We start from the raw sequence: 22,184 nt of genomic DNA on the forward strand, positions 1-22,184 counted from the left end.
GATCCCCATCCAGGACATGCTCCCGAATGACTGGAGGATCTCACCTCTTAAAGTCCTACCATCTGGGCTGGGGAGATAGCTCGGTTGGTAGAGTGCTTGCCTCACCTGCGCAGGCCCTGGGTTCAATCCCCAGCACCACAAAATTAAAGAAAAAAAAAAGTTCCACTGTCTCCAAGTGCCGAAGTCTGGCTTGGCACAAATCAGAAGCCACTTGTCAAAAAGAAACTAACTTTATTTTTAGAACTACAAACGCCAAACAAAACAGCTCCAGGGAAAAACCCTCAGAGCCCAACTGCCACCACCGGCTTCCACAAGCCTCTCTCCCCCACACCAGCCTCTCAACCTCCCACAATCCTCCTCTCTTGAGGCCGATTGGCTGGGTTGCGTGGGCAGAGCCAAAGAAGTCACCCAATGAGCAGCTCCGCGGAGGAGCCAATCAGCTAGATGTTGCTGGGGCCGCTGTGAGCCAATCATCAGCTGGCAGTCTGAAGGGCAGGGAAACAGCCCAATGAACATCACCGCAGAGGAGCCAATCAGCTAGATGTTGCTGGGGCAGTCTGAAGCTTGCTGGCAGCTGGAAGTTTGCTGGGGCCCCTTTGGCTGTGGCTCTCAACATCCAAGTAGCACCAATTGTCTGGTGACCAAGACTTTAACACATGCGCATTTTCTTAAGATAGTTTTTTAGATGAACCTTTATTTTATTCATTTATTTTTATGTGGTGCTGAGAATTGAACCCAGTGCCTCACACATGCTAGGCAAGCGGTCTACCCACTGAGCCACACCCCAGCCAACACATGTGCGTCTGGAGGACACTTATCCAAACCAGAGCAACATCCATAGGCGGAAATGTGGATTCCAGTCTAAACCGCACGTCTTATACAAAGATTAATTCCAAAGGGCTCACAAACTTTATAAGCTACAAAATGATAAAACATTTAGAAAATCTCATAGGAGAAAATCTTTGGGAACTAGAGGTAGGTAGAGTTCAGAGACTTGGCACCCAAAGCAAAGACCCACAAGAGAAGAGAATGATAAGTTTGGTTTATTTGGGTTCATGGCCACTGTAACGGATTACTACAAAATTGATGGTTTTTAAACAATGGACTCTCACAGTTCTGAGGACTAGCAGTCTGGAATGAGTGCCACTGGGCCAGACCAAGGGGTCAGCAGGGCTGCACTCCCTCTGTTGGCTGTAGGAGAGAATCCGCCCTTTAGTGCTGGCGGCTGCCAGGATCTCCTGGTTTGTGGTTGCGTCATTTCAACCTCTGCCTCTGTAGTCATACTGCCTTCTCCTCTTCTGAGTTGAACCATCCTGTGCAACTCTTTTACAAGGAAATTTGCAATTGCATTGAGGACTCCAATAATGCAGGACAATCTCGTCATCTCAAAATCGTTAAACACGAACTGCAAAGTCCTGTTTTTGCTGTAGAATGTAACATGCACAGGTTCCAAAGATGAGAACATGTATGGCTTTATTTATTTGTTTATTTGCAGTATTGGGGATAGAACCACCCAGGAGTGCTCCACCACTGAGCTACACATCCCCAGCCCTTTTATTTTATTTTTTAAGACAGAATCTCACTAAATTGCTGAGGCTGGCCTTGAACTCATTATGATCCTCCTGCCTTAGCCTCCCAAATCACTGGGATTCCAGGGGTGCACCAGCACCCCCAGCCACAAGTGCATCTTTTGAGGAACCATTATTCAGCCTATCACAATTGGACTTGAGCAAAAATTTTAAACAATGCTTTGCAGAAGATCCTAGGAGGATGAAAAGACAAACTACTAATTAGAAAATACTTGGAAACTATATATTTGACAAAGGACCATATCCAGAATATGTAAAGAGCCTTCAAAACTAAACAATCTTTCAGCCCAATTAGAAGATTGGCAAAGAATATAAAGAGAGATTTCACTAAAGAGGCTATCCAGATGGCAAGAAAACAAAAAGCTCATGAAGATGTTCAACTTCAATAGCTATAAGGAAAAGGCAGGGCTGGGGATGTGGCTCAAGCAGTAACGCGTTTGCCTGATATGCGTGCGGCCCGGGTTCGATCCTCAGCACCACATACAAAGATGTTGTGTCTGCTGAAAACTAAAAAATAAATAAAACAAACAAACAAAAACCCTATTTAAAAAAAAAAGGAAAAGGCAAATTAAAACCACCATGATATGTCACTACACATCTATTAAAATTACCAAAATAAAATAGAGTGATTACCAAATGTTGACAAAACCGTGTGGCAATGATCCCTCATACACCGCTGACTGGAAAGTAAAATGGTAGGGGCACTCTTATTTTTGTGGAACCTAGGTCCTCACACTACCCCTGAGCCACACCCCCCAGCTGGGTACAGCCACCCTAGAACAGTTTGGCAGTAACTAAGCCTATAACTACCATTTGACCCATCATTGCACTCCTGGGCATTTATCCCAGAGAAATAGGAACAAGTTCACATAAAGGCCTGTAAACAAATTGTAAGCAACTTTGTCCTTGACAGCCCCAGACTGAAAACAACCCAGATGTCCTTCAACAAGCAAATGGTTAGACATTTGCGCTAACTCCAAGAAACCACTACTAAGAAAAGAAAATACAAAGACCTCCAGCAACTTGAGAATTACCAGGAGTGGGAGAGGGTCCCAAAAACCTCTCATACCACAGACTCCATTTGTATGCTTTTCTTGAAATGACAAAATTTCTGAACTGGAGAACAGATTGGTGGGTGCCAAGGGCTAAGGAGAGGGTAGGACTGCTAAGTTAGTGGGTGTGGCCAGGAAAGGGGAAGGAGGGTCTTTCCTGCTAAAGTAGCTCTCCTGGATCTTGATCGTGCTCTACTAATATCTTGCTTCCCATTGTTTTACCAAATGCCCACACTGGAGGAACCCGGGGCAGGTGTCGACACACTGACTCTTTCTGACACTTGCCTGTGGATCTATCATTATCTCAAAATAAAGTTTACTGTTTTTAAAAAAAGACATGCAAAATACAAGCCCAAATTCTGTATTAGACTCAACAGACATAAAATTCGTCAAAATGTTAAAACTCTGCTCTTCAAAACACAACATTAAGAAAATGAAAGTCGCAGGGTGCTGTGGCTGAAATCCCATCGGCTCCAGAGGCTGAGATAGGAGGAGTTCAAAAGTTCAAAGCCAGCCTCAGCAAGGCCCGAAGCAACTCAGTGAGACCCTGTCTCAAAATTTAAAAATAAGAAGGGCTGGGAACCAGGACGCAGCACAGTGGTTAAGTACCCCCGGGTTCAATCCCTGGTACCAAAAAAAAAAAAAAGAATAGAAAAGAAAATGAAAAGTCAAGCCAAAAACTGGAAGAAAACATTTGCAATACATATATTTGACAAAGGATTTATGTCTATAGTATATAAAGAGCTTTTACAAATCAATAAATACAACACAGTTAAAACCACAGTGAGATATGCTGTTTAGGGATGTAAAATGGTACAAGTGCTTTGGAAAACTGCATGACAGTCACACCTAGAAATTTATCCAAGAGAAATGAAAGCATGCATTCACAAAAGGACTTGTACAAGAATGCCCTTTCATAATAGCCCCATCTGGAAACGGCCCAAATGTCCATCAACAGGTGAAAGGATAAACAAAGTGTGGCATATCTATACTGTGGAATACAAAGGAACAAACTATTGATACAGGCAAAGACATGAACCTCAGAAACAGCATGCTGAGCAAAAGCCGACTGGCACAAAAGACTACACTGTATGATTCCATTTATGTGAAATTCTTAAACAGGCGAAACTAATCCACAGTGACAGAAAGCAGATCAGTGGTTGCCTGGGGCTGGGAGGGGGAGGGACCTGCCTGCAAAGGAATAGGAGGGGTGGAAATTTCCTATATCTTGATTGTGGTGGTGGGTATAAATATCTGTCACGATCATCCAATAGGGGTGGGGGGTGCAGCTCAGTGGCAGAGTGCGCAGCCTGCACGATGTGCCCTGCGTTTGATCCCCACCACTGCAAAAAAAAAAAAAAAAAATTAAATTTAAAAAATCATCCCAATCATCCCTGGATGGTGTGTTTTATTTTAAGTAAATGATGATCGGATAAGGTTGATTTTTAAAAGACAAAATACAACCCCTTATCTTGCCTTAATCCCAACAGACACAGAGGTACTACGTCAAGGCTTACATTTCTAAATGCTTACTCTACATCCCGGTACTTAATTTCTCCTCCCCCTCGGACAATGGACAGTCGGCCAACTGTCCGAGGGCTGAGGACCCCACTTTGACAACTACTCGGGTTCTCTACCAGACACCCCTGCGGACTCCTGTCTCCAGGCCCAGGCGGGCAAGCTGGAGGTCAGGGGAAAGGAGGCTCCAGACCCCAGGGGGCTCACTGGGCCTTGAACGCCGGCTTGTGCTGCACACGCAGCACCTGGTACGTGTTCAGGCCGGGCACGTCGAAGCCGGGGGACAGCCCGTGGCCGTCCAACGGGTAGAAGTTGACCAGCTGCCCGTGCTGGGCTTCCAGCGAGAGCCAGGCGTCGCCGAGCGGCAGCGCGCACGGGAACTCGCGGGCCACGTGCAGCTGGAAGACGCGCCCGCGCACGTGGCGCAGCGCCAACGTGCGGAACGCGGGGGGCACCAGCGCCTCGACGCGGGGCCCGAACTGGCGCAGGCGCAGCTCGCCCGCCGGCCCCGCGTGCACCTGGTAGAAGGTCCGGTTGGCGAAGGTGAAGTAGCCGGCGAAGGGGCGCGCGCTGGGCGGCGGGGCGGGGCTGCGCTCGGCCTCCCGGAGGGCCCTCTCCATGGCCGGCAGGAGCACGTCGTAGGCCTGCGCCACCAGGTCGGGCCCGGGCGGCCGCGGCCCGGCCAGCAGCAGCACGAGGCCCAGGCGCAGCGGGGGCACCAGCGAGAAGGTGGCGGCGTAGCCGTCCAGGTCGCCGTCCTTGCGCACCACGCGGTAGCCGCGCTGCGCGTGGAACTCCCAGGGCGTGCCCGTCTCGTTGGCGAAGTAGGCCCCGGGGCAGGCCAGCAGCGGCGCCAGCAGCGTCTTGGCCGCGTCGGGCCGCAGGAGCCGCTGGGGCCCACTGCCCAGGAGCGCCATGGCCAGCTTGGCCAGGTCCGCGGGGGTCGAGTACATCTGTCCCGACGGACGGTACCAGCCCAGGTCGTAGAGCGGGGCCGGCCGCCCGCTGCCGTAGAAGCCGGCCGCTAGTCGGGCGCGCACCGAGGGCGTGAGGTCGAAGCCCGTGTCCCCCATCCCCAGAGGCTCCAGCACGTTCTCTGAGATCCAGCGCTGGTAGTCACCCTGCGGGGTGTGGGCTGCCAGGACGTGGGCCAGGAGGGAGAAGGCCATCGTGCTGTAATGGCATCTGTTAGGAGGGCAGTGGAAATCACAGTCAGACTCTGGGCAGACTTCTCCAGACCCTGGTTAGCCCCTTCCACCAGCCCAGGCTGTCTGACATGCCACCCGGAAGGAACCCGCTTCATTGCATCAGACCCAGAAGAGACTTAAGAAGTCACTGGAAGTAACTCTCCATTTCTGGTCTGGAAAGACTCAGCCCAGAGAGGAGCAGGAAACTGCCCGGGGCACAGGACAGCTGGAGGAGAGCTGGCTCAGCAGGACATGGGGGAAAGTGGAAAAACAGATCTTACTGGTGCCTTACACTTTTATTATGATTTACTTTGTCAAATGGAAGATTAAAGTTGTAGACTATTAATGGGGCGGGGCCAGAAATAATGACCATGTAGCCCAAGGACCATCAAACATGAGTCTCACTCTCCTTCCGCCAGTGCATGACATTCACCAATAGTCAGTAAAAGCGATGCAGTCTCAGATCTCTAAGATAGTGCCCTAGGAAGTCCCAGGATGGATGAGATGGGCTCGCCTGACTCCAAGCCTGCAGCCTTGCTTCTACAGAGGAGGACCATGAGGTTCACAAGGTCAAGTGCCTCCCCCAAGGTCACAGGGCAAGTGAGAGCAGAGTTGGAAGGAGGACCCCAGCCTATGTCCACTTCAGTTGGATCCTCTCTCCCTCAGGGGAAGAGGGCCCCGAGATTCGGCACTGGGAGAAGCAAAGAGAAATTGGGGGGAAGGTGCTTGATCGCTGTTGAGCTGATGAATGGAAGGAACTGGGTTCTGGGTCCAGCTCCCCCGAGCCAGCTCTGCCTCCCGCTGGAGGCCTTGGTGATAGGGACTGTTCAGGGATGTCCCAGGTCTCTGCTGACCCTGACCCTCCAGGATTGTTCACAGGTGTGTGTGTCTCTTCAGGAGGTACCTGACATGTGGCTGGTATCAGGGCACCGCCTCACCTGGTTCCTGGGTCCACCACCAGCACGTCATCCTTGAGCAGGCTCAGGGCTTCCTGGGTGCTGCCCCTCCACAGCAGCGAGGTGGAGCGTAGCCTCCTGGGCAGCCCTACGGAAGAGCAGTGGTCAGACCTGCTGGGCCTGTGTTTCATTGGGGAAGTCACTGAACCTCTCTGAGCCAAGGCTTATCTATAACATGAGGGGACTAATGCCTATGTCATAGGGCTGATGTGACAGGTACCTGGCACATACTAACTGCTCACAAGATAATAGTTCTGGACTGGAGGTGTAGCTCAGTGGTATAGCAGTTGCCTGGCATGCTCCAGGACCTGGGTTCCATCCCCACCACTATAAAAAACGTTAATTGTTATCGACTATAGAACATTTAATTTCCACAATAACTTCTTGAGGTCAGTGATCAATCCAGTTTTGTGGAACTGGCTCCTCTGTCCACTTGAGATTTTATGTCTTGGATGTGACAGGTATTGGAAGGATCACAGGCTTGGGAGTCCGTCCATCCAGGCACCTGTCACCAATTTATGAGCATGTGTTTTGTGCCCAGGACTGATCTGTGTACTAGGGATTCAGCAGTGAACAAAGTCCCTGCTGTGTGGAGTGGACATTCTCATAAATATGCATGCTATGGAGGGCATTATCTCCACATCAGATGAGAGGGACTCTCCTTTCTACAAGATGTTCAGAGAAGGCCTTTCGGAGAAGGTGACCCTTGAGCAAGTGATCCCTGGAGGAGATGTGGAAGTGAGTCAGGCAAGAAAAGGATGTCTTAGGCAGCGGGACAGCAAGTACAAAGGCCCTGAGGTAGGAATGTCATGGGATCTTCAAGGAACAGCATGGGACAGCCATGTGGCTGCAAGAAATGAGATGGGAGACAGGAGTGAGAGATACTGGAGGTGCAGATAACTGGAAGGGTTTCACTTCCCTCTGAGCGGGCTGGGGCCTCTGCAGGGGTTTGGGGCAGAGGGATGACATAATCCGAATTATATGTTACCAGGGGGCCCTGGCTGCTGTGTGAAAGCAGGATGTCAGGGTGATTGTGGAGGCCGGAAGCGGCAGGAGAGGGCCACCATGCTTGTCATGGCCTGAACCACACGCTAGCCATGGAGGTGGTGAGGAGCGGCTGGGTTCTGGACAGGTTTCTGAGAGGAAGCCTACAGAACGGGCCACCAGAGGGGCTGTGGTGGGTGGGGGCTACCAGGAGTGACCTCAGGGCTTGCCCAGCAGCCAGAGGTGGAGTCCCAAGCCCTGGGCGTCAGTTTTCACTCCAGCCATGCGGGGTGCACAGCCCTGAGCTGGTGGCTTGCCCTCTCTGAGCCGCCTCTGCTCCCTGTGAGACTTAGAAGAAAGAACCCCGGGGCAGAGGAGCCCAGAGGGAAAGGTGGGGGGTCGTCAGGATGCTGCGGGCCTAGAGCAGCTGCAGGTGGCCCCTTTGAGACAAGGAGGAGCCAGGGGAGATATTTGAAATTAAATTATGGTTTATTGGTTCATTTTAGATTCACACAATATTGGGGTTCGTTTTAGCCTAATGATGCAAGCGCGGGGTACAGTGTGTTCTGATCAGTCTGCAGTACTTCCCCTTCCCTGTCTTCCTCCCCCCCCTTTCCTTTACTGCTCTTTCTTCTATTTATACATATTTTTAAAATCAGGGACTTGTAGATGTACATAAAGGTAACATTCACTGTAGTGTGTTCACATAGGTACACAGAGAAGTCGGGTCAGAGTCCTTCCCCGGGTCTTCCCTCCTCCCATCCCTCCTCCCATCCCTCCTCCACCCCTCCACCCTCTCCTCCTCTTATCCCTCCTCCCCCCTCCTCCATCCCCTCCTCCCATCCCTCCTCCCTCCCTCCTCCCATCCCTCCTCCACCCCTCCTCTACTCCACCATCTCCCTTGTATTTTCATGGGGTGGGGATGGGATATTTCTTAACTGACCTGCAGCCAGCCCTGTGCCGGGTTCCAGTTATAAATGAAGAAAACCCACAATGTGCCCCTAGGGGGAGCCCTAGGGTCAGAGCCAGGGTGGATGTCCCTGCGCCCTGCCCAGGCCTAGACAGCTCCCGGCTCCCTGTTCAGGACTGGGTACCAACCCAGGAGCGCCCTGCCACTGAGCTACGTCCCCTTTGTTTTCTTGAGACAGGGTCTTGCCAAGTTTCGACCCTGTGCCTCAGCCTCTCCTGTGGCTGAGATTGCACCATAGTTTGCATTTATAATATTCCATTCTTAAAGAGAACCCCCAAAATGACAACCGCCTCAGGCTCCCCCAGAGTAACAGGCACAGCTGCTAGACCAGTACCTGCTGTGTGGGTGCTGGGGGGACTTGTCCACTGCGTCCTGACTCGTTATCGTGCTTTCATTATCATAATAGTGACCTGAACCAGTCCTTCCATTGATTGACTTATTTATTTATTTTTCATACTGGGACTTAAACCCAGTTTCATCTACAACGGAGCGACATCCCCAGTCCTTTTCTTATTTTTTTTTTTTAAGACAAGGTTTCACTACGTTACCAAGGCTGGTCTTGAACTCATGATCCTCCTGCCTCAGTCTCTGGAGTAACTGGGTTTATAGGTGTCAGCCCCACACCCAGCCACTGTCACTTTATTACCAAGGAAAAAAAACAAGGCTCAGTGAAGTTAAGTGACCTGCCCAAGATCACACAGCAAGGAGACAGAGCGGGAATTTCGGTGCTTGTATGCTTATCCACCAGGCCACCCTCCGCCCATGGAGACTCTGATCCTGTCCTGCTCTGCCATCTCAGGAGGACCCATCCCTCTGCGGAACCTCAGGTTCTGCACCGGGAAGTGTCAGGCCTGGAGCAAGGCCAGGAGGGACGTCCTGAACTCACTGTGAGAAGGTGAAACGGCAGCCCTTTCCCAGGACTCCGCTTTCTGGAGTTTATGGATTGATGGCCCAAATATGAGCCAAGCACAGCATATGGGACGGGCAGGTGACGCTGGCCTTCTGCACCTTAGCCAGGCCACACACCTGGAGGCACAAGGTACCTCACCTTCTCCGTCACCATCCATGGGGGCAGACAGGCGTAGAGGCCGACAGCAGGTCCTTCAGAACCTTCCAGAGCATCCCTCCCTGTCCAGCCCGTGTCCCTCCTGGCCGCGCTCCTTCCTGACCCAGGCCTGCCCCCTTCCTGTCCCCGGCCTGTCCCACAGCCCCAGCCTCCCCTGCCCGGCCACCTGCATCCTGACTTGTTATCCTGCTTTCATCATCGTCCCGTAAATCATTTTATTAAGTAATTCCTTTACGTGACTCAAAACCCTAAATCACCAAAGTGTACGCAGTAAAGCCACCACGTCGCTCCCCAGAGGCAGCCTGGTGTTTCAGTCTCTTTAGTTCCTTCCCAAGATGTTGGGTGCACGTTTCAACTAAAACATCTTCATCCCTAATACGCACATGTGTTGCATGCAGATTAGGTGCACATTATACATATTATACACATTGTATTTATACATATATTTTATTTTTATTCTCTATATGGTAGCATAGTCTATATGCTGTTATGAGTTTTTCTCCTACTTAATATCACACCTTCTTCAATCTCAGTACATAAACATTATTAACCTTTTTTAGGGCAACATAATATTTGATTATGTATATATGTCAGTTCATGGAGTCATTCCCCTATTGATGCACATATTGGTTGCTTCTATCTTTTGTTATTACAAACTTTGCTAAAGTAAATTGTGGACATACTTTATACTACACATGAATACAGAATTTTCTAGAAGTGAGATGGCTGAGTCAAGGGTATATATTTTTGGTGGCAGGGATGGAACCCAGGGTCTTAGGCATGTCGAGTGTGTGCTCTGCCACTGAGCTACACCCTAAACCCTGCATTTTTTCAATATATTTTTTAATATTTATTTTTTAGGTATAGATGAACACAATGTCTTTATTTACTTATTTTTATGTGGTGCTGAGGATCGAACCCAGGGCCTCGCCCTTGCTAGGCAAGCGCTCTACCTCTGAACCACAACCCCAGCCCCCGAAAACCCTGCATTTTAAATTGTGATAAATCTGCCAGTTGCCCTCCGTCCATCAACTTCAGATCCCACCACTAGTGTAAAAGGACCTGTTCACCGTGACCTCACCCACTCGGTGAACCCGCTCTTTTGATCTTTGCCGGTCAGGAAATGTGTCTCTCCGGGTAGTTTTAATTTGTGTTTATTTTGTAAGAAATGAGCCGGGGGATCCTTGCACTATTTAAAACATTCTTCAGAGCCTTTCCTGTGGATTGTGGATCCTGCCTCTGTCCCCACCTGTGTTTCCGTGGCTTGTAACCTTTATTTGTTTACTAAGGGGCCCTTGGCCGTCACTGTGGACCAGCCCACAATATCAACCTGTTGACTGGCTGCTGACCTCATAGGCAGATCTGGCCTCTTAGCTTGATTCTGACCCATGAGCTGGTGTGTCGGCTTGATCCACGTTCCCAGCTTTCACCTCGGCCAACCTTCACCTCCGCCAGCCTTCACCTCGGCCAACCTTTACCTTTTCGCCAGCCTTCACCTCCGCCAGCCTTCACCTCTGCCAACCTTCACCTCTGCCAGCCTTCACCTCCGCCAACCTTCACCTCCGCCAACCTTCACCTCCGCCAACCTTTACCTTTTTGCCATCCTTCACCTCTGCCAGCCTTCACCTCCGCCAACCTTCACCTCCGCCAACCTTCACCTTTTTGCCATCCTTCACCTCTGCCAGCCTTCACCTCCGCCAACCTTCACCTCCGCCAACCTTCACCTTTTTGCCAGCCTTCACCTTTTTGCCAGCCTTCACCTTTTTGCCAGCCTTCACCTCTGCCAGCCTTCACCTCCGCCAACCTTCACCTCTGCCAGCCTTCACCTCGGCCAACCTTCACCTCCGCCAGCCTTCACCTCTGCCAGCCTTCACCTCGGCCAACCTTCACCTCCGCCAGCCTTCACCTCCGCCAACCTTCACCTCTGCGTTCCCACCTTCACCTCTTGCACTTGGCCCACCACCCAGGCACTGTGGGTAGCAAGTGTGGCCAGTTGAGGGAGCAGAGCGGGGATCCTGTTGGATGTCCCAGGAGTCCCCCCCTGAAGGGGTTGGGGTCAGGCTGGGTCGGTTCCGAGACTCACCCGACAGCTGGCTGGCCATCCTGCGGAGGGTGACAGGCGAAGGCCTGGGGGCCGGGCCCACCTCCTCCAGCCCGTCCATCAGGCCCAGCGGGTTGCGGATGGTGAAGGTGCTGGCGTACCGCTCCAGAGGGTCGTCCAGGGAGGCCACGGTGCCCTCCTCCCACAGCCGGTACAGCATGAGGACCGGGAAGACCTTGGAGATGCTGGAGATCCTGGGCGCAGGGCGCAGAGGGCCACCCGTCAGCCCCCCACCCACTCCTGCCCTGCACCCCTAGGCTCCTAGAGGAGCACTGAGCCCACTCACCGGGATGTGAGAAGGAGGTGGCCAAGCCTCTGGGGACCACCTGGGGATGCTGGAGGTCACCAGGGGCAGGGGCTGGAGTGGGAGGGCGCTCCTGAGTACCAACCCCCGCGCCAGGCCCTTCTCCAGGCGCTTTCTACTCTGGGCGGCCTGGTTTGGTCTGTCCTCTCCTCTCACTGGCTGGGTGGCCTTGGGCAAGTTGCTAGACCTCTCTGAGAGCTGCACGGGTAGTAAAGTGGGTTGGGTGAGACTGTGCATGTGAGTGCTTCTGCATCCCCAGCAGGGACAGTGCTCAGTAAGTGACAGCGAATAGAAGGCGCTGTGTGAAGACTGGTTCCGGGGCTGAGGCTCGCCTGGCATGTGTGAGGCACTGGGTTCGATTCTCAGCACCACAGATAAACAATTAAATACAGGTCCGCCCTTCAACAACTAATGAAAAAAAAGGACTGTTCCCCCTGGGTCCCTGTTGTCCCCCAGTCTCCCTGGGGTGTCTTCAATTTGCATTGTGAGCTTGAGGATCCTGTGGTCAGCATCCAGGAAAGGGGACCCATGGTGTGCAGCTGAATGTCCCAAGCTGCTCCCATCTGGGCCACTGCTGCCAACTCACAGGGACCTGGGGTGAAGGCCCAGGAAGGGGTTATAGTTCCTGGGTGGCACATGGGAAGGGTGGGGAGACAAGGGACCTCTTTCTAGTTTGGGACTAAGGGCTCTGCAGAAGGGACCCTTCCTCACCTGTTCCACAATGATGAGAAGTTGAGTACTCACTGGTCCTCTCTGGACCTCAGTCTTCTCCTCTATAGAACTGTCAGGACTTCATCATGGGCCCTGGCAGCCTAGACCCCCAGCCACCATTCTCTTGGATCCCTGCCTTCTAGGTCCCTTTGCCCTCCCATCCCTCACCCCTCCACAGGACCCCTGCAGGCGGCCCAGCTGACCGGTACATGGTGTACTCATTGGGTGTCCCAGAATTCGGGTCAGAGCCGTTCTTCTTCCCAAAGTTCCCAGTCCAGAGCACAGTGTCGTTGTGAATGACGACCGCGGACATGGCAGCCAGGCCCGGGGCCGACATGGCCTGGCGCAGGATCCGGTCCACCTGGAGGGAGAGCGGGGGGCTCTGAGTGTGGTGCAGTGGCCCCCACAGCCCCGGGTGGCTCTGCTCAGCCCCCGCCACACAGCAGCGACTGAGGACCTGTCCTCCAGGGACCCGGCCTCCACTGAGCGGCTCCCCCGGGGCTCGTCTTACACACGGGCTTCCGCAAACGATTCTTAGCTGGAAGAAGCTTTTCCTTAGCAAAATAGAAAAGTCGGGGGCTGGAAAATGGTGACTGACTTGAACCCCGACGCCCTGGGAAAGCTGCCTGGGCCCACCGAGGCCCGCGTTGGGGGATTGGCGTGTGCAGAGGCCCCGGGGCCTGTTGGAGCACTGTCAGCCGTGAAGTGTGGGGCCACGACAGCTCACGCCCGTGAGCACTTAGAAGGTGCCCGGGAGGGACAAAGCGATTCCCATTCACCGTCCCACTCCCTCCTCCCGCTTCTCCCCACTTAACAGGTGAGAAAACTGAGTCTGAGCTGTGCCGTCATCTGCCCACGGCTGGCGGAACCAGGACTGCCCGCAGTTCTCCACGACTGCCGGGCACCTCGGGCGTGATGGACACGTCCTGAGCAGCTCTGTCCACCCTCGTCCCCACCCTGCCTGCCGCGCCTCTCTGGGCCTCCCTTTCCTCCTGCAGAGGCGGGGATTGTGAGGGATGCCAACAGGGCGAAGCCCGGCACCTGCCACGCACCAGGGTCACAGCAGGCAACTGTGGCCGCCATCACTGCTTTTTAAAATGTCTATGTCCCCTGAATGCCCCAGAGCACCCTCTGTCCCCTGTCCTCTCAGACGCCTCTCAGGCTTTTGCAGGTGGCGATCTGGCCCCACACTGGTCCTGCCTTCCCTTCCTTGGGCCCCCCACCCCCTTCCCTTCACCTGCCCCTCTGGTGGCAGTTTCGAGTCCCCCACCACCACACCAAGGGGCATCAGCTCCGGGTTCTGATGCGTTTCCTTGGCTCCGAGACTCCTGGCTGAGTGACTCGGGTGGGTCCGACGGGCACAGAGCAGAGCGGTGCTGTGGGGGGTGTGATGGCACGCACTGGCCTCTGTGACGTGGACTCTGCCCCTTCTCCCATCTCATGTGTCCCACCTCCCGTGTGGCCTCCTGTCCTCTGGGTACCACATCCTCAGCCTCAGCTCGGGGCCTTTCCCTGCTGTTCCCTGTCGGGAGACGCCCTTCCGTCCCAGGCTCCCGGGGAGACACAGCCTCCTCTTCACAGGGCAGCCCTCGCCCTCCCCCCAGAGCCCCCTGACCCCAGCCAGCCCTGTTTGTCCCCACTCTTGCCCCCGTGGTAGACATACTTGTCCTCTTGTCTGTCCCTTGGCTCCCAGCCTGGGGGTCTGGGGACAGGTCAGTGTGGTCTTCCTGCCCCGTCCCCAGAGCTCGGCTCAGGAAGCACACACTGAGCAAGGGGGTGAGTGGACAAGTGCCCGCCGCCCCCCGTGCCCTCCGGTGCTCACTGACCTTTTCCAGGGCCTCCTTCAACACAGGGAGCGGGTGGGCCAGGGGCACAGGCTCGGGGTGCCGGGGACACATCCTCACAGGGGCGGAGGTCACCTCTGGCCCCGAGGAACCTGGAGGGGACATCACATGGTGAGTAAGGACAGAGGTCAGGAGGAGAGTCGGGTCACCCTGGAGGGGGTGGTGGCAGCACAGCTCAGAGCCATGTCCTGGGAAAGTCCCCCCCAGGAGCCTGGCCAGCGCCCAGGGCCCACCAGCAGGCCCCGAGGGGCAAGGGGCGGAGGAGGCCCGTCCACACCCGCCGCCCTCTGCTTGGCCTCAGAGGTTCAGTAGGCCACAGACCTGGCTGGCGGCCACTGAGCCCCTCCTCTCTGGCTCAGCCAGCTTCCTGCCTGGTGGTCACTCACTGAGCTCGTGGGGGCAGCCTAGCTACTTCTGTCTGTCTGTCTGTCTCTCTGGTCCATGTTAGGGTGGGGAGGGGCCTTGGAGCCACACTTAGGCTCCAGGCCTAGCTCCTTCTGTCACCAGACCTGAGCCAGGGGGCAGGGGGCCTGCGTCCACTCTGCCTCTCTCCAGGTGTGGCAGCCCCGCCACCTCAGGGGGGCAGTAGGCGTGTTGGCAGGGCCGGATTCCTGGGCTCCCAGACCTGAGCTTACCCTGTGAGGCCAGTGTGGGCTGGTGAGGGTCTGAGGACCCCCGGGAACCACCTCTCCTGGCCGTCCACGGCCGCCTGACACCTCCCCAAGCTGAGCCACGGTCCTGTGGTAGGATCAGCAGGGCCACAGTTCTGAAGCTCTTCCCACCCCACCCCCACCCCGTGCTGAGGCTGAAGGCCAGCCCCCTGCCACCCAGCCCCACCCAGCCCTCTCCGCACTTAGGAGTCTGGCTGCTTTATGACTCCTTAAGGCCAATGGAACGAGGGCCATTTGACTTCCAAGCAGAGACCAGGGATTTCCTCCTGGGAGACCTCCTGCCTCCTGAAAAGGAGAGGCCCGGGGAGGGAGAGGCCTCTGTCCCCACTGGCTGGCCTGCTGCACGGAAGGAGGCCCAGGTCGCGCCAGCCACTTGGCTCTGCCAGCCCCAGAGTCCCAGAGCCAGTGAGCCTGGGGAGGTCTGTCACTTCAACAGGAAGATCACCTGGGCGGGGGGGGGCAGCAAGTTCCCAGCACAGGCCAATGATCAGAGTCGGGGCTCAGTAGAGCCGGGATTTGTCGGCCTGGGGCGGAGCTGGGGCAAGCTTGGCCTCTGGTGCACACACCTGAAAAGTCACCTGGGATCCTAACATGCAGACTTGACCCCCTAGCGCCGCGCGGGGTCTGAGAGTCCTGCCTCCCACAGCCGCTCAGTGACGCCCGTGGAGGGTGCAGACCTGAGTGGCGAGGGCTGTGAACCGTGGGCCTCCCACTGGTGACGAGTGGGGACACAGTGGGAGGGAAAGGGCAGAACTCGGGGCAGTTCAACGGGGCCATTCGGTATTTGCTGAATCTACTAATAAGAAACTCGCTTCCATTCTGGGTATTGTTTAGTTTTCCCTAATGGTTCATTTGTGCTTTCTGGCAATGTCAGTCTGCCAGGGAGTGGTAAGATGGTGGCTTGAGAAGCATGGCCCCGGGGGACAGGGGACGGGCCAGCCTGCCCACCCGGGGTCTTTTCATCTGAGGAACTGAGAAGCCGCTTATAGAGGAATCAACCCTGGAAAGAAAGGGCTGCGGTGGGAGGGAGGAGCCGCCCGTGAGGAAGAGGAGCCAAGGCGTAAGATCTCTGGTACGTTGGGAGCCGTGGCCCTCACTGAGCTTGGGGGCCTCTGTGACACAGGGTGACACAGGCATGGAGACAGGCCTCCCCCACTCCAGAGACCTCCCCCACTCCAGATCCCTCTAGGATCCCAGCAGGTTGGAGTTCCCAGGGTTGCCATGGCAACAGAGGCGAGAGACGGCAATGGTGGCTCCTTCACTGGGCCACAGGGCTGACCACAGGGCTGGGCCCATGGCTGGGCCGAGATCCCACCATGGTGGCAGAGCAGGGGAAATACTGTTGGCCCTTTCGGGACCCTGAGTCTTACCCTGACTGGGGGGCTTGAGAAGCCCTGGTGGATTAGGGGAGGTCTGCGTTTCATACAGGAGAGCGTCAAGGCCCAGAGAGGTCACGGAAGTTGCCCAAAGGTGCACAGTTCCCGAGGCCTGGTGAGTGGGAATGGAGGCCGGAGCTCCTGAGTCTAAACCTGGGTCCTCCCTGCGCCCTGGGCTTGGCAGCAGCTCAAAGCCCAAAGGACCCCTGGGGACAGGAGCAGGGGCCGTACCAGTGTGGCACTCACCAGTCGGAAGCTTGGGAAGCTGATACTGCCACAGGAAGCAGCCAGTCATGACCACGGAGAAGAGGAAGAGGAAGCCGCTGAGGGCCGGGAAGAGCCACCTCCTCCGCACTCTGGGCAGCTGGGGCCGCCAGCCAGCCTAGAAGAGCAGGGACACGGCGGTCACTGCACCCACCACTCCTGCCTCAGGTCCCCGCGGACGTCGTGAGCATCCACAGCTTCAGATGACCCCAGCCCTGGGATCCAGGCCCCCCCCTCCCCCGGTGGCCCCTTCAGCTCCTGGCACAAGGCCCCGCTGCACCCTGGTGGCAGGTTCAGGAGATCTGGAGGAGGAAGCCCCGCGGGGCACAGGCAGCAGGCGGTGTAGACATGGGAGAGCAAGTCCTGAAGCCATGAGGGAGAAGAGGCAGTGGACAGAGGGCCAGAGTCCTGGAGGGGGAGATGGTTGCGCTCTCACAGGGCCAACTAAAGGCCTAGGTCCCACCTCCAGCCTCTGTCCCAGACCTGGGCTAAGCCCCTTTAAGAGGAGTGCCACAGCACCCGCCCGGTGAGAGAGGCACTGTGAGGGCCCTTATGTTACAGACAAGGCTCAGAGAAGTGACTTGCCCAAGGTCACACAGCCAGCAGATCAGGGATTTGAACCCAGCACCCAGTCTCCCACCTGCTCAACCAAGGTTCTAGAAGACCCTTAATGGTCGTTGGTTGAATCATCTGATTTCCAGGTGGGCAGACGGAGGTTACAGGAAGGAAAGGGCTTATTACACACACACACACACACACACACACACACACACACAGCTCTATGCCCAGCTCTGAATTACGTCCTCATCCCTTTTTGTTTTGAGACAGAGTCTTGCTGAGTTGCTGAGGCTGGCCTTGAACTTGTGATGGCCTTCTGCCTCAGCCTCCTGAGCTGCTGGGATCACAGGTGTGTGCCGCTGCCTGCCTGGCTAACACCATCTTAGTGGACCTCACCACCTGCTCACAAGGCTGGTTTGGAACCTCTGTTTTATAGGTGATAAACGGGGCTCAGAGAGGTTAAGCAAAGGAAGTCTGTTCTGCCCAACTGTCAACCCTGTGTCTGACAACATGCCCTCCTCTGAGCCTCTTTGTCCCTGTACTTTAGCATCTCTTTATTGAGCACCTACTAGGTGTCAGGCACTATTGGAGGCCACAGGGTTCAGCAGTGAACCAACCTCAGGAATAGGCACCCCCAGGGAGCTGGAGGGGTGGTGCCTGAAACCTTCTCCCTGGCTGGCCCGCAGCACAGAGGAGGCTTCCTCTCCACGCGTCAGCGTGTCTCTGATGCTGACTCAGAGACTAGCACATAGTAGGCCTTCAGTAAGAAGGCCTACTATGTGCTCAGCACTGTTCCAGGTTATTTATAAACATCACCTCATTTGATCCTTGCAATTGAAGACGAGCAGGTACTATTATTTTCCTGGTTCTTAAGATATGCTTTTGAACTTCACATTGTCCTGTAAGTTGAGAGTCTTGGGTTCCAATCTCAGCTCTACCTCCTAAATCCACCAATCTGGTAAGTCCCTCATATCTCTGGGCTTCCGCCTCTTCAATTGTTGAAGAAGAGGACTGGGCTACTTGTGAAGAGTTTATTTAGTTATTTTTGTGGTGCTGGGGATGGGACCCAGGACTTTGTGCACACAAGGCAAGCACTCTACCAACGGAGCTCGGTCCCCAGCCCAGGAGTTTATTTTTCCATCTGGAAATCTCACTGAATTTCAAAAGAATCGTCCAGCTCCAGAATTTGGTATTCATGCTGAAGCCTTCTTTTTTATTTCCCCAGTGCTGGGGATGATTGAATTCAGGGCCTTACTCATGCCAGGCAAGTATTTTACCACCAAGCCATTATTTATTTTTAATTTTCAAAGATAAGATCAACCCAAATGTCTGAACTGGGGAATAATAAACAAATATGCTGTGTCCATACCATGGAATACTACACAGCAGTGTAAAGCGATGGACTTCTGGTATGTGCAATAATATAGATGACTTTCAAATGCATGATACTAAGTGAAATAAGCCAGACTCAAAAGGCTACAGACTATATAATACCACTTATACACCGTTATGGAAAAGGTCAGATTACAGGAAGATAAAACAATAGTGGACTGGGGCTGGGGAGGCTACACAAAAGCAGAAACTGGGGCTAGGGCTGTGGCTCAGCAGGTAGAGCATTTGCCAGACACGTGAGGCCCTGGGTTCCATCCTCAGCACCACATGCAAATAAGTAAAATAGAGGTATTGTGTCCCCTTACAACCAAGTGTGTGTGTGTGTAGAGAGAGAGAACAGAAGTGAATCGGGGAGTTGGTGGAATCGTTCTCCATCCCGTGGAGGTGATTAAGAGACTGTATGCATTTGTCAAAACTCATAGAACTGTGTGGACTTACTGTTTGTAAATGCCTCCGTGTTTGTTATTGTTTGTTTTTAGTTTATTTTTGCAGTAATGGGAATTGAATCCAGAACCTCGTACATGCTGGGCAAGTGCTCTGCCACTGAGCTGCGTCCCTGACCCTTGTGTTTGGAGACAGGGTCTTGCTGGGTTGCTGAGGCTGGCCTTGAACTTGTGATCCTCCTGCCTCAGCCTCTGAGGCAGTTGAGATCACAGGTGAAAAGCTCAGTTTTCGTAAAATGAGTCCATTAAAGACCCTGAGAGTACTAGGAGCGTCCACCAGAGTGTCAGAGGAGTGGCACCAGATGTAAGGCTCCACCTGTCACTGTCACAGGTTTGCACAAAGACGCAGAAGCCAAGAGCAGCAGGTGCGGAGCCAGCAAGACCTGGGTGCCCTCACCTCGCCCTCTGGCGTTGGGCGACAGCTGAGAGCGCCAGGGCTGGGGTGGGGGCTCTGCGCTCGCTCTCTCCACCCCACCCACCTCCACGTGCAGCTGGGGGCTCTGCACCCCCAATCTGCAGCCCTCCCTGGGGTTCAGCCTCATCCCCTGTCTTTCTCCAATCGCAGGATTTACCCCCGTAGACCCGGGGCGAGCCAGGATTTAGCCTTAAGCTGTTCACCAGCTGCCGCCTTTGGACTGAAAGGCTCTCCCTGTCCCTTCTGGCTGGAGAACGCTGGTGTGGGGCGGCCCTGGAGAAGCCAGGCCCCCCCGCACGCAGCACCCACTGCCCCTGCGGTCCCACACCAGTCCCCTTGGCCTCCTTGGCCCTCTCCTGGGGGCCCACTCGGACCGCCCGCTTTGTCCACTCATTCATTCCCTGGGCGGCGCTGGTTCCCAGGGCGGGTCCACACCACCCCCTGTCACCCTGCGCTAGCCACCGGGTGCACTGGGACCAGGGCCTGGGCCGGGTGAGGAAGGACTCTGCCCTCCTCAGCTGGGGACACAGGACTGCACCTCAGGGCATCTGCTTCGTGAGGCCTCCCCGTGCCTCCTGGATCGGGCCAGGACAAGCCAGGCTGTGCGCGGGAGGGGTGGGCTCTGGGTGGAGGGGACAGAGCGCTCCAATCCACACTGCTCCTGGACTAGGCCGGGGCTCTGGAAATGCCAGTGGTGGCCACGCAGGTGACAGGGGGTGGGCCATTGAGGGCAGTGCCTGAGGCCACGGGCCTGGGCCTTACCTGGGTCTTCATCTCCCCAAGGCAAGGACGGTCCAGCTCTGGAGGATTCGGGTCTAGGCACCGGGAGCCCCGTGGACCACAAGCTGAGTCAGAGGAGCGAAGGCAAAAAGAGGCCGTGGGGGGCTGGGAAGGAGAGGAGGGGACAGGAGCTACTGGGAAGCCTGGCTTCACCTCCCCGCCAGGCCCCCGTGCAGATGGCCGATGTCTCTGTTTGCCCAGGGCCATCCTGATTTTAGCGCTGAGAGTCCTACCTTCCCAGAGAGCCCTTCCTCAGTCACCAGCAAACGGGGAGAGCTGCCACCAACCTGCCCCCCTGGAGTTCCTCCCCCCTCCAGCCTGCTCAGAGACACCCCTGCCAGGCCCTCGGGCACTGGCCAGGCTTACCTTCTTCCAGGAGGCCTGGGAAGGACAGGGCAGTTCAGGCCCCCCAACGTGATGCCCTGTGCTCCGGGGACAGGAGAGGCCCTGCCCCAGCTCTCCAGGGACGGGCAGATGTGGCATCTGATTTCCCCAGCGCTAATCCCCCACCCGCACCCCAGCAAGCGCCTCTGCCAAGGGGATTAGTGCTGGGGTCCCCAGTGACAGGGAAGGAGGCAGACCTGTCCTGCTGGGGAGAGATGGACGAGCCACGTGACCGGAGATACTCTAGGATGGAGGTCAGAGGAGCAGGAACACTCTGTCCGGAAGGAGTCCCTGCCCAGCCCCGTGTGGAAGAGAGGTGGCAGGTGGCAGCTGCAAGGTGGGTCCCACAGGGCTTCCTGGACCCTGTCCCAACCCACAGCAGCTCCTCGTGCACCTCTGAGGTTTGAAGCCTCGTGTTGAAACCTTCAGGTAACTGGGTTCAAGTCCCGGGTCTGTCACGGCCTGTGACCCCGGGGGAAGCACAGTCTCTGTGTTTCTTCCTCTGGAAATCAGGGGTCATAACAGGAACACCCGGGTTGGAGTGAGGATTACATTAGAGCGTGCTTGTGGAGCAGGCAGCCCAGGACCTGGCACCTAGAAAGGGCTCCGTAAAGGTCAGCTTCGCGCTCTGACTTGGCTTCTGTGCTCCACTGCTGCCCAGCCCCTGTGGGAGAGAGAGCTCTCGTGGACATTCTGGAGTTGCACATCTGTTGATTTTAGTTGACACCAAAGATCAACATACTTGCCTTGTTAGCCCTAGACAAGGCCGCGCGCGGGAATTACCTGGGGGGGGGGCTTTTTAAAACCACTGGTGTTTGGGTCCCGGGTTCTCAGGACTGTAGCCCAGACATCACAATGTGTGCAGGGTCCTCGGTGATTCTACTGTGTGCCAGGGTTGAGAACCATGGCCCCAGGCCCGTGTGCCCCCAACTTCACTGCACATGGGACCCTCCAGGGGTTCTAAGCGGGTGGTCAGGGTGGGACAGTCTCCGTTTCTGGCCATCTCCCAGGCGATGCTGATGCTGGCCTGGGGACCACACTTTGAGGAGCAAGACTCCTTGGCAACTGATGGATTCCCATCAGCCCCCTCATTATAATCTCCTTTGGCTGCGCTCAGAGCTGGGTTTGTGAATGGGCCGAGGCAAATCTGGACCTTCTGTGGCCCCCTTGTCCAAACAGCTGAATGATTTTTCTGGAACTCTCCTTTGTGCGGCTGGTGAATCAGGCTCCGAGATGGGAAATGAAAGATCACACAGCAGGTTTAGTGATGGGGATGGTGCTAGGACCCAGGCCTTTTCCATCCTACCTGGTTTCTGGGTTAGCTGTCACCGCAGCTCAGAGAGGCCTGTGCAGTCGGCCTCAAGGTCAAGGGTATTGACAATGTGCACACACAGAGACGAGTGCTGCCTGGGACTGTTGTCCCACGGAGCAGGTTTTATCCTGTCCCGTTTTACTTCCAAGGAAACTGATGCGTGAGGTCTCCAGGAAGTAGGAGGACTGAGATTTGGACCCAGGAGTCTCCCAGACAGGGGGGCCTCCGGTCTTGTGTTCCCATCTGTGAGGTCCCATGAAGCAAGAACTGCATCTTAAAGCTGATGCTGACTGGCTCAGTTAACCCC

General features: G+C 55.2%; 1 protein-coding gene across 2 annotated transcripts; it reads right to left on the reverse strand.

Annotated features, from left to right (window-relative positions):
- Positions 1 to 1,027: 1,027 nt before the first annotated feature.
- On the reverse strand, positions 1,028 to 20,800 carry Lactbl1 (lactamase beta like 1). Of its 2 annotated transcripts, none has more exons than XM_021734185.3 (8): positions 20,548 to 20,800; positions 20,164 to 20,286; positions 16,576 to 16,711; positions 14,265 to 14,374; positions 12,642 to 12,799; positions 11,406 to 11,617; positions 6,285 to 6,390; positions 1,028 to 5,344 (listed from the first exon to the last, which is right to left on the reverse strand). In XM_021734185.3, exons 1-8 carry the CDS (start codon positions 20,662 to 20,664, stop codon positions 4,363 to 4,365), a joined length of 1,944 nt encoding a protein of 647 aa, XP_021589860.2. In that variant the 5' UTR covers positions 20,665 to 20,800; the 3' UTR covers positions 1,028 to 4,362. The 2 variants fall into 2 exon arrangements, with proteins under 2 accessions (XP_021589860.2, XP_005317629.2); XM_005317572.4 differs by having other exon boundaries at positions 20,164 to 20,246; positions 20,548 to 20,640.
- Positions 20,801 to 22,184: the final 1,384 nt, after the last annotated feature.

This window comes from Ictidomys tridecemlineatus, chromosome 11 (genome assembly GCF_052094955.1).
Source record: "Ictidomys tridecemlineatus isolate mIctTri1 chromosome 11, mIctTri1.hap1, whole genome shotgun sequence".
NCBI classification, from domain to species: Eukaryota; Metazoa; Chordata; class Mammalia; order Rodentia; family Sciuridae; genus Ictidomys; species Ictidomys tridecemlineatus.